At 37.3% G+C, this 14,719-nt stretch overlaps 1 protein-coding gene across 1 annotated transcript in view; it reads right to left on the reverse strand.

The window, feature by feature from the left end:
- The window catches only part of LOC139731998 (myoferlin-like), a 200,052-nt gene that overhangs the window by 84,341 nt on the left and 100,992 nt on the right, over nucleotides 1–14,719 (reverse strand). Inside the window, exons 35-38 of the mRNA XM_071642871.1 lie at nucleotides 13,980–14,148; nucleotides 11,230–11,328; nucleotides 8,263–8,373; nucleotides 1,220–1,428 (exon numbers count right to left, since the gene is read on the reverse strand). Coding sequence (XP_071498972.1) covers nucleotides 1,220–1,428; nucleotides 8,263–8,373; nucleotides 11,230–11,328; nucleotides 13,980–14,148 — 588 coding nt within the window. The remainder of the gene's footprint in view (nucleotides 1–1,219; nucleotides 1,429–8,262; nucleotides 8,374–11,229; nucleotides 11,329–13,979; nucleotides 14,149–14,719) is intronic.

Below are 14,719 nucleotides of genomic sequence, written 5' to 3' on the forward strand. Positions count from 1 at the left end.
TTTATAGTAAAACATAAAAGAGCTGGAAAAAAAAGAAGAAAAATAAGGAAATTATGTTGCAGCTCTGTCATCACCGAGTGTTACAGATGCTCTGCAAGAGAACATTTACTTTGATTCCTCTCTGTGGAACCTTGAAGCAAGATTAGTAAAACAGAACAAAAATAAACACAAGGCATTAGTATTGAATGAGCAGGCAAAAATTGCATGATTATATTAATCACTGAACTGACTGGACTTGACAGATCAGACTGAACCAAAACGATCAATATTGCAGATTATGCAATACAAATTGCTACAAGGACACAAAAAATCACAGGTGTGGAATCATTCTTGGTCAAAATGGGAGGGACAAAAATGTTTTATCATTTCTCACTGTTTTCAAAAGTGTGCTGTAGTTTCAACACAAACGGACACAGGAAGTAAAATCAATACGTACAACATAGTGTATACTGTACACTGTACAACATGTATTTGCCATATAATTCACAGGGATTTTATTTTTGAGAATTTTGGGAGGCGGGTGCTGGTCATGAATTTAACAACTAGCAAAGGCATTAACTCTGATCCCCACATGAACATATGCAGAGACTCCAACTCTTCCCCTTTCGACGGAAGATCTCCCGCCGAAAGCCCATTTTTGCAAAATCTCTTGTTCTCCCGCTTGAGATTTAATTTCTCCCGCCCTGGCTCTGTGTCTCCCATTGGAAAGGATTTCTTACCTATTGCTATTGTATGTTGCAAAATAAGCCCTACACATGTAGATAGCACGAGAGAGCATCTAGAACCCTAGAGCTTGGACTGCTGCCGCAAGGAACTTTGCGCTTCGCGCACATCAACTTGGAGTCTTCCGTTTGCTAGGGGTTTCAGGCGGGAGAATCTCCAGATCAGAAGGTGCTTGGGTTGGAGTCTCTACATATGCATACATTTCTCTGTTCATTATTGCACTCCATAATCGCAGATTCAACCACTTGTGAAATTGTCAGAGAGCCCGGATTTAAAAAAAAAAAAGAGAAAAAAAAATCAACTCGGTAAATATATGGCGTATACAGTAACAAATGATGGGATACAGAAAGAAAAAAGAGAGAAGGAAAGAATGGGGAAAATGGCAGAGATAATGAGGTAGAGAAAGAAAGAGAGAGAGATAATTAGTGACAATCATCAACTAGTTGTTAACAGGAAAAGGTCAAAGGTCAATCGAATATCGTGAGATGGTTTATACCTTCTTCTTGGTCTTCTCGTCTCCTTCGTCTGTCTTCTTCTTGTCCGCCTTCTTGTCTCCCTCGTCCTCCGGCATCATGATCACGTGATCGGCCTCGCCCGCGTTCTCCTGGCTGTGTGTGCTGCCCTCTGCTGGCTGCGGCGGGGCAGTCTGGGCCGCCGGCATGGGCGTCTTGCCGTCCTCCGCGCCGGGTGGAGCGACCTCATCCACTGCACGGACGGACAGACATGCAACGGCAAAAAAAAAAAAAAACGGCTGTCAGAACCCAGCAAGCGATTGGACGAGAGTCAACATTGCATCTTGATGCTACAGTAACATAAAGGCTTCGTACAACCTAATGCTCATTTATAACATGGATGATAATGGAATTGCAAAGTGTATTGTACATTCAACAATCTCATCACAGCACAAGACGTGTATACAGAGAGTATACAGTACATGTACATCACAGCAGCATGAACGCGACTTCTAAAATTTTTTTTTTCCATGTATGCACAGTTATGGGAAGAAAATATATTTTCATATAGATGATGCATTAGTTAGGGTTTGGGAAGGTAAACAAAAGAGATTCACAAATCAGCTGTAACATATTGGGTTATGCACAGTTACAGGAAACTTAAACACTTTCAATCAAGCCAGTCACTAGGTATGGAATAGCACTACAGGATGAGATATACAGTAGCTGTATTAGAAGGCAAACAACAACAACAACAACAACAACCAACAATACATCTGTTTTAGTACCTATTTAACATTTCTCATTTCTATTGAACTCTTTAGAGGATTAACATGTAACACACAGTGGTTTCTAACTTACCACTCAAAAATAATGGTGTGAGGCAACAACAAAAAAAGTTATATAATTCTAAACTTGTGTCCCATGATATGCTCTGACCAGTTCAGGCTTGTAACTAATACAGCCCCTTAACAACTTGATAACAACACCCCCTAGCTTTTCAAGTGTTTGATAAAGCAACCCATCATCATATTCCTTAATACTCAGGCGATAATATCTCAATTCAGAATAGAAATTACTTACGGTTTGTCATATCATAAATATTTCTGTTCCTGTTTCCCTGAAACTTCTCAGCACATCTACATTTATGATTTGTGGTAATTTACACTTTTTAAGAAGTCACTCATACAGGGAGAAAATTTGCTCTCACAATTTTGCAGTATTCTAGGGCAGATGCCATCAAAAGTTGATGAATGTACCAGAAGGGTTTCTAATAATGGCTCCTAACTCTGAAAAGAGACAAGATACATCCTTGCTCGATTTCTATGCAATATCTTTTAAAGTAAGGACAAAGAAAGATATTTGTACAAGCCACATGCAAGGTGTAGTGTTTTAAAGTTACGATAACAGCATTTCACGTGTTTGCAATCAATTGTTATTTCGTTTTTCCGGTCATGCAGGTTACATAATGTCAGCAATCATTAATTTCATGTTATCCACATTCAAAAAATGAGATATTCAGGATCTCAAATACAGCAACATCATTTTAAATTACCCCCTTTTTTTTCGCCTTTCTCATTGATACAAATCATCACAGATGCTTTTCACGCACACTTTAAAAGAATTCAATAACAAAAAGCACAGACATGGTCACTGGTGTTCTTTTTTTTCTTTCAAAAGCACAACTACAGCTACGCCTGTTATCATGAAAGCATTATTTGCATCACTACCCTATGAAGTACAGTACTGTTTAAGCAGCCACATGTAATTCTGATTTAACCCATTATCCTCCAGGATTCTTGGATCTTAACAGACTTTGTACAGCACCCATTATGTTCTTGTGTGTCATGGGTTAATCTTCTGTCAGAACAACAATCGACAAAAAGCCAATAAAATGTGGACAAATTTTGTATGACTCCACGAAAGAAACAGTTGAGCAAGTTACAGCAAAGCACACCCAAAAACGAGTAGAAAAGGAGGAAAAAAAATTGCTTGACACCCACTGTTTTCCAAACAAATATGAGCAAGAAAAATTGGGGAAAACATTAAAACGAGAAATGCCTGCCAACACAGAATGGAGTGTAGTGTAATGGTAATACTAACTCAACAAAGATGTCATCTATACATTACTAACAGGACGGTATGTCTGTGAGCATATCACTAGTGAGGCATGCGGTAAAGTATAAACACTCCGTCCATGTAAACGTATCAGAAATCTGTCAACATCATTCAGCTTAATATAGCGTTCTATTAAAATCAAACCCTACATGTACAAGTTATGAAACTCCATTTCCTAAGCAGCTTTCCACATTCTGTCCACAGCAAAATAATCAAGCTCCTACAAGCAGCAGCCTTAAAAACTTCACAAGGTATATCACCAGTAAGATCTTTCAAAATATGAACTATATCTAATTTGTATAATTCTTTCTTTATCTGTTCTATTTTTGTTTCAGAGAGACTTCAAATTAACAAGAGACTCTTTCTGTTGTCACTTTGAAAGTCTAACAGGAGACAATATCACTGTTACAGATGACCAGTTACACTCTTCAAAGCAAACATACGTAATCCAGACTGCTAATCCATAACTAGGTTCCTTGCCAATTCAAACAATGACTACCTATTTATGCAAACCATGTACAGTGTACTCCTGATGGGTTCATAACTACCCTGACAAGAACATCCTACGGATTGTGCTGATAAGTTTGGACCTGTGTCAATATCACCGAATGCCTCCTTCAGATAGTCATAAGTGAGATATAACCATATTTCCTTTAACACCGAATAGATAACCAGTAAGACCCAAAGCCACACTGTAAGTATATACATTGTTTTGTAATTGCACTCATTATTAATCCATTCCCTCCCAAAGCCTGAGATTCCCATAGACTCTAAACAGGATCAACATGGTTTCCAATATCCAACAGGTTATATACAGTACAATGTATGTATGAGGGAAGAGAGGAAGGGAGGGGTTGATTTATAATGCTTTCGCTCTGTTTAAACATAGACCCAAGTACCATATCTTCCACCAGATTCATATGAACCAAGAGATGTCAGGATTCCTAAAGAAATGTTATTGTCCCATATGCTTTTGTTTCAGTCCTTATTTCAGTTTTTATTTTTCTTCAAGTATCTAGATGGAAAAAGTTTGATATTAACATTTATTCGGGATAAATACAAATAAATATCCGAACTATAAAAAAAAGAAAAAAAAAAATTTTTATCAAGAACCAAAAGACTGATGTTTCTGCTATCTATTATCATTTTTTTTTTTTTTTTGGGGGGGGGGGGGTATCAAATACAATTTCTAAAAAATATTTTCAATGACTTTCTTTCAAAAATCTCACACATTTCCATGAATTCAATGGGACATACGTAGTTGAAGGACTTTATGGTGAAAGAAAAAGCAAGCTACGTATTTAGTCAAGGCTGGTACAAACCCTGGCTTTTGATGAAAGCAAACACTGAGAAAATTAATCATCGACTATAATTTCTAAATACACCAAAAGAAAATCCAGAGTTATTATTCACTGCCCAAAGGTGACAGAAAAGAAAGATAATCAATCACAGATAAAGGATGGAAGATATAATCAAAAGAGCTTAATAAAAATCTCACACTTCAGTCAGAATGAGCATTATACACAGCACCTTAAATATTAATTTGATCAGAAATCACATGGTCTCAATATTTATTCACCGTTTTGGACACATTCTTTGGGTTTGCCACAGAAAGAATTAGCACTTGTACAGAGTATGTCAAACATATTACATGTAAATCAATCGTTACAACAGATACTTCATTTTCAAATGTTTTATTTCTGTCATTTAGTCATAATTTCTTTTATCTCTTGGAAAAAATACCATAATGCATATAATAATGAACAAAAGATGCACTTCATAAACCATGAAATACACTTTCTGTCCAGAAAATGAGTGTCCATTATAAGAGGGTGAATCCAGGGGTATTTCTACGGACTAATAATTAATTTTCTTTTCAAAGTGCCACAAGAGTGGTCAAACAGCTAAATCTGGAATTATGTCATTTGGACCTGATCCAGTGAAAGTCATTATTGAATTAAAGCTTATGTGGGCAAATTTCCAGTTGCAGGCTTTATCAAAACAACATCTCACCTTAACATTTTAAATCAAATATTCCCTCACAGTAGAACCATAGGAATTGTACTATTGTTGTCGCTACTTTAGTATGACAGATCTAAACATTTGCGACCCTGCACCTCAAAACAAACAAAAAGTCGCCAGACATTAATTTTTAGTTAAGACCATATTCTGAAAGAGCAGAATTTAAGCTTTAAAATGATGTATAACTCAAATCGAATGGACTCTCCTAACCTATCTAAATATTGGAAAGAAAGCACAAACTCAGGAAAAGTGTGAACTGAGAAAAGAGGCTCTGAAGTACAGTGTCTATTCAAGCGCTTAATCTTTACCAAACCGTGCTGGCTGTGCGATGAATGGGACAAAAAAGAGGAAGTAAACCACCAGAGTAACAACAATGAAGGGATGATCAGATTAAACTGAAATTAAGCATGCCTCATTAACACATTCTGTCCATAATTAATGCCAACTTTCAAAGCAGTAGCACTATCCTTTCAAAAGTTATTAGAGTTGAAAGTGTAGAGTGTGAACAAGGTTTTTCAGAAATGAAAAAGGGATTCTAAAGACACATCTAATCACACTATTCTACCAAAAATGTTCGAGATAAACTGCTAAAAAAACACACTTTCCTGCCCGTTTTATGATACCAAATTCAAGCATAATGTAAAAGAAGACCCGCTCTTTCAGAACATATGAAAAAGTCAAGTTCGGCTAGGTTGACCCATTTCACTTATTTTCAGTCCTCACGCAAAATCAGTGTGTGCGACTTTATGTTCGTTTTGAGGTGCACGGTCACATTTAGAAATGTAAAAATAGATAGTATTCTGGGACAGCTGCTGAGAAGATACTACACTTTCATTAACAGATGGTTAAAAAAACCCACACACACTCAAGCTTTAATCAATGTGTTTTCTGAGTGCTGCTGCTGCTCTTAAAAGAATCTGTCTACAGGAAAATACGGTAATCATGGCAATAAAATGAAGCAGCGTAAACTTTCACAGAATTTGACATTGCTGTTTGCTAGTACATGTACATGTGCAGTATGCTCTTGCTGTTTATAATTTCTGAGCGCAAACTCTTCTTGGACTTCAAAGCAACTGATTTTCTTGCTCGGTTTTTGCCAGCTTTTTTTTTTAAAGCATCAAATAGCGTACATGTACATAGTAACATCTAAACTGTCAATTTGGAGAGCACAAGTAGATGAAACATACAGCAAAGCATGCCCACAATGACGACGACAATAAAAGACACACAAGGTGAACTGAAAGCATGCGCCACACACATGAAAAGCATCTAAATGGAGAAGACACTGAAGAACATATAACAGACATATAGCAGACAACTCACAACCACAGAAGTATTCTAAGACTAACTTGATATAAAAGCATCTGCAGACAGAAGAAAAAACAACAACAAAAAACGAAGGAATGAATGAAAGCATACAAGTACATAGTGTACCCTCAATGGTCATTTTGAAAATTTGTTGTTGTTGTTTTAAAGAACGAAAGAAGAAAATTTGACCCGCCGCTAGCTGAAACCAAATGTACATTGTACCATGAATTCATTCTACGAGAAACCAGTACATATTAAGTATATCTTGAAGACAGTGGGTAAATCTAATGTGTCTGCAAAAGTCAGTGACAGACGAAATGAAATTATCAGTTTCCTTGTCATCCCAAAATTATTCGGCATCATCATCATCATCATCCGTATCTTAGGGTTCTAGCCTAAGGATGTGCTTTCTATCATATTTTTGGATGTGAAATCCACCCGGCAAATTTCTAATGCAACCCCAGGTAAAGCTGTATGATACTACCACTACCACAGATCTGCTATGCTACAGTTACAGAAACCACTGAGCATGTTGTATACACAGAAAACACTGTATGTGCCATGCATGGACATGTCTACAAGTATTTGCAGTGTGTGCACATTGCATGAAAACTGCTTTTAGAACCGTATTTCATTCAGAGATGACGTGCCTTTATTTTGGTGTCTTAAATATCAATAAGTTACATCTATTGTAAGTATTTGTAACATTGTCAACAACAAGGACCTGGATATAGGAAGAACATATTTTCATATCACAAGAACATCATTTCTTTTATTTTTTTTTTAGCTCACTACCACATGCACAACTTACAATGTACCATAATAATTGACAAAATTCAATCTCAAATAAAGCCTTAGAAAGAACAAGTTCTGGCAAGATAATTATAACAATCTTACTGACTATGATTTGTCAGTGAACAACATTGGAATAAATGACTTGAGATGCAAAAATGGTTATGAAAAACAAAATTATAAAAAGACATAACTGACAATGATTCATATACCAAAGAGATCAAAGATGACTCAACAGCTACATCATGGCTATGTTCATGCAATAGATACGGCTCACAGCCAATCCCAAGAGCAGTGGTTTTAAGATGTTGTGATGTTGGAATTTGATTGGGTGCATAACCACTTCACTAGGGAAAGATCTTGCGGTTGGCTGTGAACGTATTCTGAAATGGATCCACACTACAAGGTGCTGGGCGTACGTAAACCCGCTTGCTATCACTCCCATAGCCACGGATCTAGATCTACGATATAAAGTGAGTTGCAAGAAATCTGAAAAACAAACAGCTTTTGTCTACACATATGAAATAAGACAGGATGAACATAAATTATGATTAGTCGTATGATCTAGAACCCAGGCGTAAAGATGCGGTGAATCAGGCGTAACAATGTCCAAGTGCTAGTAGTTCTCTGTAAAGAGCGTTCTTGTGGTTAGAGTACATGGTTGAGATGCATGGATATAATGGTTGAATAATGGATTTGCTGTTGAAAAGGCACACAAAACTAGGAAAGAGCAGATTATTGAAAGTGTTAAAGTGAGGGTAGCCTGTAGTTGGTGGGGAGGGAGATCTCATTTCCATTCTCTCGCTCTCTTTTTCAAACTGGCAAGTCCCTGTTTTGGGGGGCTGACCTGGCGGGGAGCGTGCCTGTATCGTTAACTTCCGCACACCCTCTTCCAATAAACCATTCGTTAATGACGCAAGCTCTTCCGGAGTCAGCCCCTCCTCCCGTTCTCCACCATCTGGACAAAACAGACAAGTTTCAATCCTGTTGGAGGTGCTCGTTTCCATGGCAAAACAAATGCATCGATCCTATTAAAGCTTTTTGAAATATCAATGAATGAAAAAATGTCTGGCCATTTGCACATATATGAAATGTGGCACGGACCATTTGTGAATCACGAGAAATGATTTAATTTTTCACAGCAATCAAAAATAGATTCTTCTTATGCTGCAAGCCATGTGTGAATTGTGTAATTTGTTCTCTTTTTTTCATGATTTAAAGACATCCACCATTGAAATAAGGGCAAAATGAGAAGCCTTTTTTTAATCCATCATTACAATGTCACATGCTGCATAAAATTATTTGATGTTTTCCTTAGTACCTTTTATTAAATGAGACCCACACCTGACATAAACTACACATAACATCCTCCAAGCACTTTTCATCACACATGAAAGAAAAAAAATATATATATACAATGTATATATATAATCTGGCATGCACACACACCATGATGACAAGATATGAATTGAATTTACAAAAAAAAAAAAATCTTGATATCCACACAAAACAGCTAAAATTTGATTTTATGCAAGTACATAACTAATTGATAGGGTATTGCATTTACCCAGTAGACAATGGCTTAGCATTAATCATTCTTAGAAAGAATATCAACCCTTACTGTGTATTATTTGCCATTCAGCATGCATACTGGAATGCTGTCTTTGCCAACTGGCATAGATATCTGGAAACTAATTGTCAATAAACAGTGATTACTTAATCCCGCTTATCCCCATTTTGTCACCATAGCCTCTCAAAAGGATTAGGACACATTGCTACACCTAAGTAGGCTTGCTATTAAATCTACAAACTACATGTAGTTTGGATGGACTACGGAATGCTAATGAAAAAGCTTGGCAATCTAAAGCTATGTGCCTTTGGCGACCTTGAATGTCAAATTCCAAGTTCCTATCCCTATTCCACACCTCTGGTCTTGCTACAATGCACTCCCGCTATATTGAACATGATTGTAATGAATTTTTGAGAACAACAAATTAAAAATTCAGGTCCCAAAATGTGATGTATATACAATCTTAATATACTTTATTGTTTGGCTGTTATGAAACTTTGATATGACAGAAGAACATCGCTGGTCCTGAGGACTTTGATATAACAGGAGTCGCCAGTACCCCTTGCTTAAGACCACAAAGCTTTGAACCTAAACCCAATCCCTTCACCCAACTCCCAGTGCTTCTAATCCTCTCTGCCTTAATCCTAATCCTTATGATACATCCCAATTCCATAAATCTTTTCTGTACTATGAAGTTGACGTGGGTACTAAACCAATGGGATTAGACCATGAGCCCACCAAGCGACACCTACATTGTATGTTGAAGCATCCTCAACAGTTGCTGATCCCTAAAATCTTGCACTATTTATCTCCATCTTCTCAGATTCATTTAATGCCTTCTGTTTCCAGTATTAAGGAGCAAATGCCATTATCAATACCAAATGTAATTATTTGTCCCTCTGTACATTTTTTTTTTTTTTTTTACCAGCTGATGCTAATAAATCTTTTCATTGTTTATTTGGAAAAAAATAATCACAGAAAGAATGTAAATGTGAATGGCTATATCATTAGCATGCAACACAGGTGTGGAAATTTGCGATGGATGCACTGATTATTATACTTGCACCACGGATGCATCAAATCAAATCCATGCTCCCCCACCACTATCCACCGATGCTAAATATTGATGTTACATCTCTCTTACAAATTAATATGATATCATTGTCTACCTTGAGTACACAACCACAGCAATGACAAGAGTATGAGAAAGTGCATGAATTGCATAGGTATAGGTTTCACATAAATACCTGTATGTACATTGTAATATATTCGTGTACACCCATGGAGTGCAAGTGCAGTTATCATTCCACTCTAAATCATGCAAATTTTAATTGCTGTGCAATGACTAAATTATATAAATCATCTTCCCTATCTACTTATATTTCTCTCTTTCTCTCCCCCTCTCTGTCTCTGTCTCTCTGTCTCTCTCTGTCTCTCTCTCTCTCTCCTTTCTCTGTGTCCAACATGAGGTACATGTACAACATGGTTATGTAATCTATTCAGTCATTAAAAAAAAAAATCCTTTGATCATAATTTGGCTAATTCTGTAAAAATAATTCCAAATCATTCATAACTGTCTAAAATCAGATTTCGAAACAATTTTCTAAGAAAGCAAGCCAATAAATTATACCTATATTTGCAACTATGCCATACAATGTACATAGCAGAGCTCAGTTGAGTGTACTTTCAGAGCTTTTGTTCAAGCATAATATCAAACCACATACATGTGTTTCTGTTAACATCACGCTTACTGCTTTACGAAGGAATCTAATGGTAGACCAAACTGAACTTTACAGACACACTACATAAAATTTGACAAATTTGGGTGTTTTCCCCCAAATGTTGGTTGATTCAAACATGCAAATATTGACCCTCACAAACCCTGAACACAGACACTCACACATACAAACACAAAACAATCACTTTTACTAAAAACTACTGTACAGCAATGTAGAAAGAACTCGCAGAGATAATGGTAAATGACAAGGCAGAAGCAGCACGAATTAAAAAAATAAAAATAAAGCAAGAAAGTTAGTACAATCCACAGTGAACAGACAGCAAAGTGACGATACAGGTGTGTGATTTTTTTATTTATTTTTACTAAGGTGATGATATACTTCATACTCCATGACTGGTGGATCGCACAGTGTGGAAGGGGTCAAGGAAGCTAGATGGTAGTGGCTATCAAAAATGCAGCATAAGACCGGACCTTGAAGGGGGGAGGTGGGTGGGAGGAGCATTTACCTTTCTCTGTCGGCGCCCCCTCTTGGGGTGGCTGGGGTTGTTGTTGTGGTGGTTGTTGTGGTGGTTGTTGTTGTGGGGGTGTTGTGACACCATTGGTAGCTAGTGTGGGGGGGGAAAGATATAGAAGATTGCATGTTGTGGGTAGGGGGAGCATCCAAGGAGTGCCTTGCTTGCCTTGCTTGAGGGGTGCACCAAACTTTTATAGCAACAGGTGCTGTAACCCGGTGCAGAGGTGCAAACACAACCTGTCTGTGACACACTCAGGCTCCATATCCATACCTCTTTGATAAAAAGTATTTAAGTATAAATTCATGTATTTGACTCATTTCTCATCGTAGCTCGTTTTGGGCCAGGTATAATTTCAAAAGTGGACCATTTTATACGCCTAAAGAAGAATTTTACCTCTTATTAGATATCACAAACAGTACAACAAAGTCTTCACAGCAATCAAATTCTCCCTTCTACTCCCTAGTCCTACAGTTTTTAGCTCATGGGACCTGTTTCTAGGAACAGAAATCTTAAGATTTACAAAATCTGAGAATCATAACCACTGATCAATTCATTTCTTCCAAGTCAAATAATAAAAATGAAATTCAATCCAGATAAGGCAAGGATTTTATAGCATTTCTTGGAAAAACTGGTGATTTAACCACACCTCATTGGTTTAATCATCCAATGAAAAGTATTCCCTTTCCCTCTATTTTTTTTTCAGTGAAAACATCCAGACATTAAAAAACATTGGGTGGAAAGTTAGAAGATTTTGGACTATGGACTTAATTCTTTAGGTGATCAGGGTTTTTGTTAACTCTCTTAAAGCAAGGTCAAAAAGATATTACACTATCATGCGATCTGTTACCATGACAACCAGACTAAAACAAATACAGGTATCTAGTAGTTCTGTTACAGATACATGTATGAAGTCAACATGTAGCTGGTGTACAAGTAAGAGTGTGTTTGCACTTTGCACTCTTTCCTATTTTACAGTTCAGAGGAGGGGGACTGAAATGGGTCTTTTATTTGAGCTTGAACAGAATAATTGTTTTAAAAATTTTGTAAATGATTTGAAGCAAGAGGCAAAAGATGTATCTACCCTGTAAATTTTATCATCAGATTTTCATTGAACTTTGATCTCAGAATTTACACGCTTTGAAACTTTTTCGTTATTCTCAGGAACAATCTTGGAAAAGAATAAAACAACCATGTCGAGAATTGATGAGGAATATGAAAAGCTGATTACACATTTCAATTGACTTTACAAATACATGTATGTCAGAAACCTGTGAAGTGTACACCCTGTGGAAAATGGTTAAACACCCAGGACAAAGACATTGAATAATACACGATGTTACTGTGTCATGGTGCTGTCCATGTATCCATAAACAAACTCGTTTCTGTGTGATATAAAAGTTATCATTCATATAATTATCATATATATAAATGCATGAGGAAGTAATCAATAGCTCATAGCCACCACAAGCAGTTTGATATTAAGACATAATCATCTGCATCTTCACAAATCACATTTCTACAATGTCTTCCCAAATTTTGTTTTTCCTATTCATCACACATGTCCATCTCAAAGTAATAAATTGCGTGAAGAGAAGAAAATCTCATAATTAGGAGAGCACAGGCCGTATTTGAGAAGTGTCAAATACAATCACGCTATGGTCTTGTTAGCTATTGGTTTCAAATCCCTCACACTGTCGCACTTAATTACGAATTGATCCGCGCAAATCCAAATTTCTATTTGTAGGCGAGTGGATGACACGTTTCTCATCTCATCACTATGAAATTGAGGAAGTCATAATTAAGCAGGTATATCTCCTTCTTAAGTACCATCTGTATACTGTCATTAAACATATGAAGGAAGACGCTTCTCGGCATCTGCTATTATCAATCACTTCACGCGGTTTTATCAATCACTTCACGTGGCTTCACAAATCTCAAAGAAATAAAAATCACACATTAAGACATAACAATGCTTTTGTATTCTGACATCTAACTTGTACTCTATTGCGGCAGCAAATTCTTCACTTTAGTGGGTTCATATTGTGGGGAATCGTAAAACTGATCTGCACTTGTGTCGTTAATGTTCGATTGTACATGTGACGGGGATGGATGGACGGCGGAACATTCACAAACATGCGTCACGAGATGTTTCTGTGATGGCGATTACGACATTTCCTTCCTGAGATGGTCTGGGATCAGAGTGGGTAGAGGATGTGGTTAGTGTACTCTGGAAGGTTGTTATTAGTCCTACAACACGACGGGCCACAAACACACTCGCTACTCTTTGCTACGCTGGGTGTTTCACAGGAGTAGAAGTATGCTTGGTATTTTCTCTACGAGCTGCATAGATACACATTTCCTCCCCTCTCTCTCCTATTGGATAAGATTTTAGCTCTGATTTCTTCATATTATTATTTCTCTTCATTTCCTAGTGGCTTTCACATACGCATCATGCTGGTTAGAACACTGCCAAAAGAATGTGTGTGATATCATCCGATGCAGAAGAAAAGTGGGTTACATAATAAAGGATGGATAATTGATCAACTTTTCGTATCAAGAATCGTGACTATTATCGGCAAGCATATTTCTACAAAAGATGAGCGATATGGTAACAAATAATTGACGTAGAGGTTGCGAGAGTAGTGTGCATGGAAACTGGGATGTGTTGCTACTTCAGTTACAGGTATGGGGGAGGGGGGGGGGAAGAGGATGGAGTGAAATTAATTTGAATGATACTTTACCTGGAGTTTCTCCTGCATCGGCAGCCTCGCCTTCCACCGCGGGAATGCAGCGGTAGGGCTCAAGCTTCTTGATGGTGCAGATGCCAACGATGGGCTTGCGGCCAAAGGCCCGGTGGTCGCGGACCTTGATGTTGATGGGTGGGGTGTAGAGCTCCTCCTTGGGGAGATCCTGTGGTGGGGTTTCAGCAGGAGAAAAGTTTTACGAACGAGAGAGGGGAAGGAGTGAGAGACAAACAGCACAGATGACAAGAGATGTAGATAGATAGATGAATAGACAGATGGATGGATAGATAGATAGACAGATAGATACATAGAGAGACAGACAGATAGATAGATAGATAGATAGACAGATAGATAGATAGATAGATAGACAGATACGGCGTAGAGAGATAGAGAGATAGATACATAGAGAAATAGAGAGATAGATAGATAGACAGATAGATAGATAGATAGATAGATACGACATAGAGAGATAGAGAGATAGATACATAGAGAGATTAGATAGATAGACAGATAGATAGATACACAGATACATAGATATAGGTATAGAAAGAAGGAGGACAGATTGATGGATAAATTTGTGGGTTGACAGAATGGTATAAACATGTAGGTAGAGAGATGTGAAGATAGATAGACAGGTAAATTGAGATAGGTAAAGATAAAAGGTAGATTGATAGGTCCATAGATGGGTCAATAAATAGATTTTAAAAAATGTATACACAAGACAGATAGATACACGT

This window comes from Diadema antillarum, unplaced genomic scaffold, assembly GCF_040938485.1.
Source record: "Diadema antillarum isolate AM-2024a unplaced genomic scaffold, OU_Dant_1.0 seq00000392_RagTag, whole genome shotgun sequence".
In the NCBI taxonomy this organism is placed as follows: Eukaryota; Metazoa; Echinodermata; class Echinoidea; order Diadematoida; family Diadematidae; genus Diadema; species Diadema antillarum.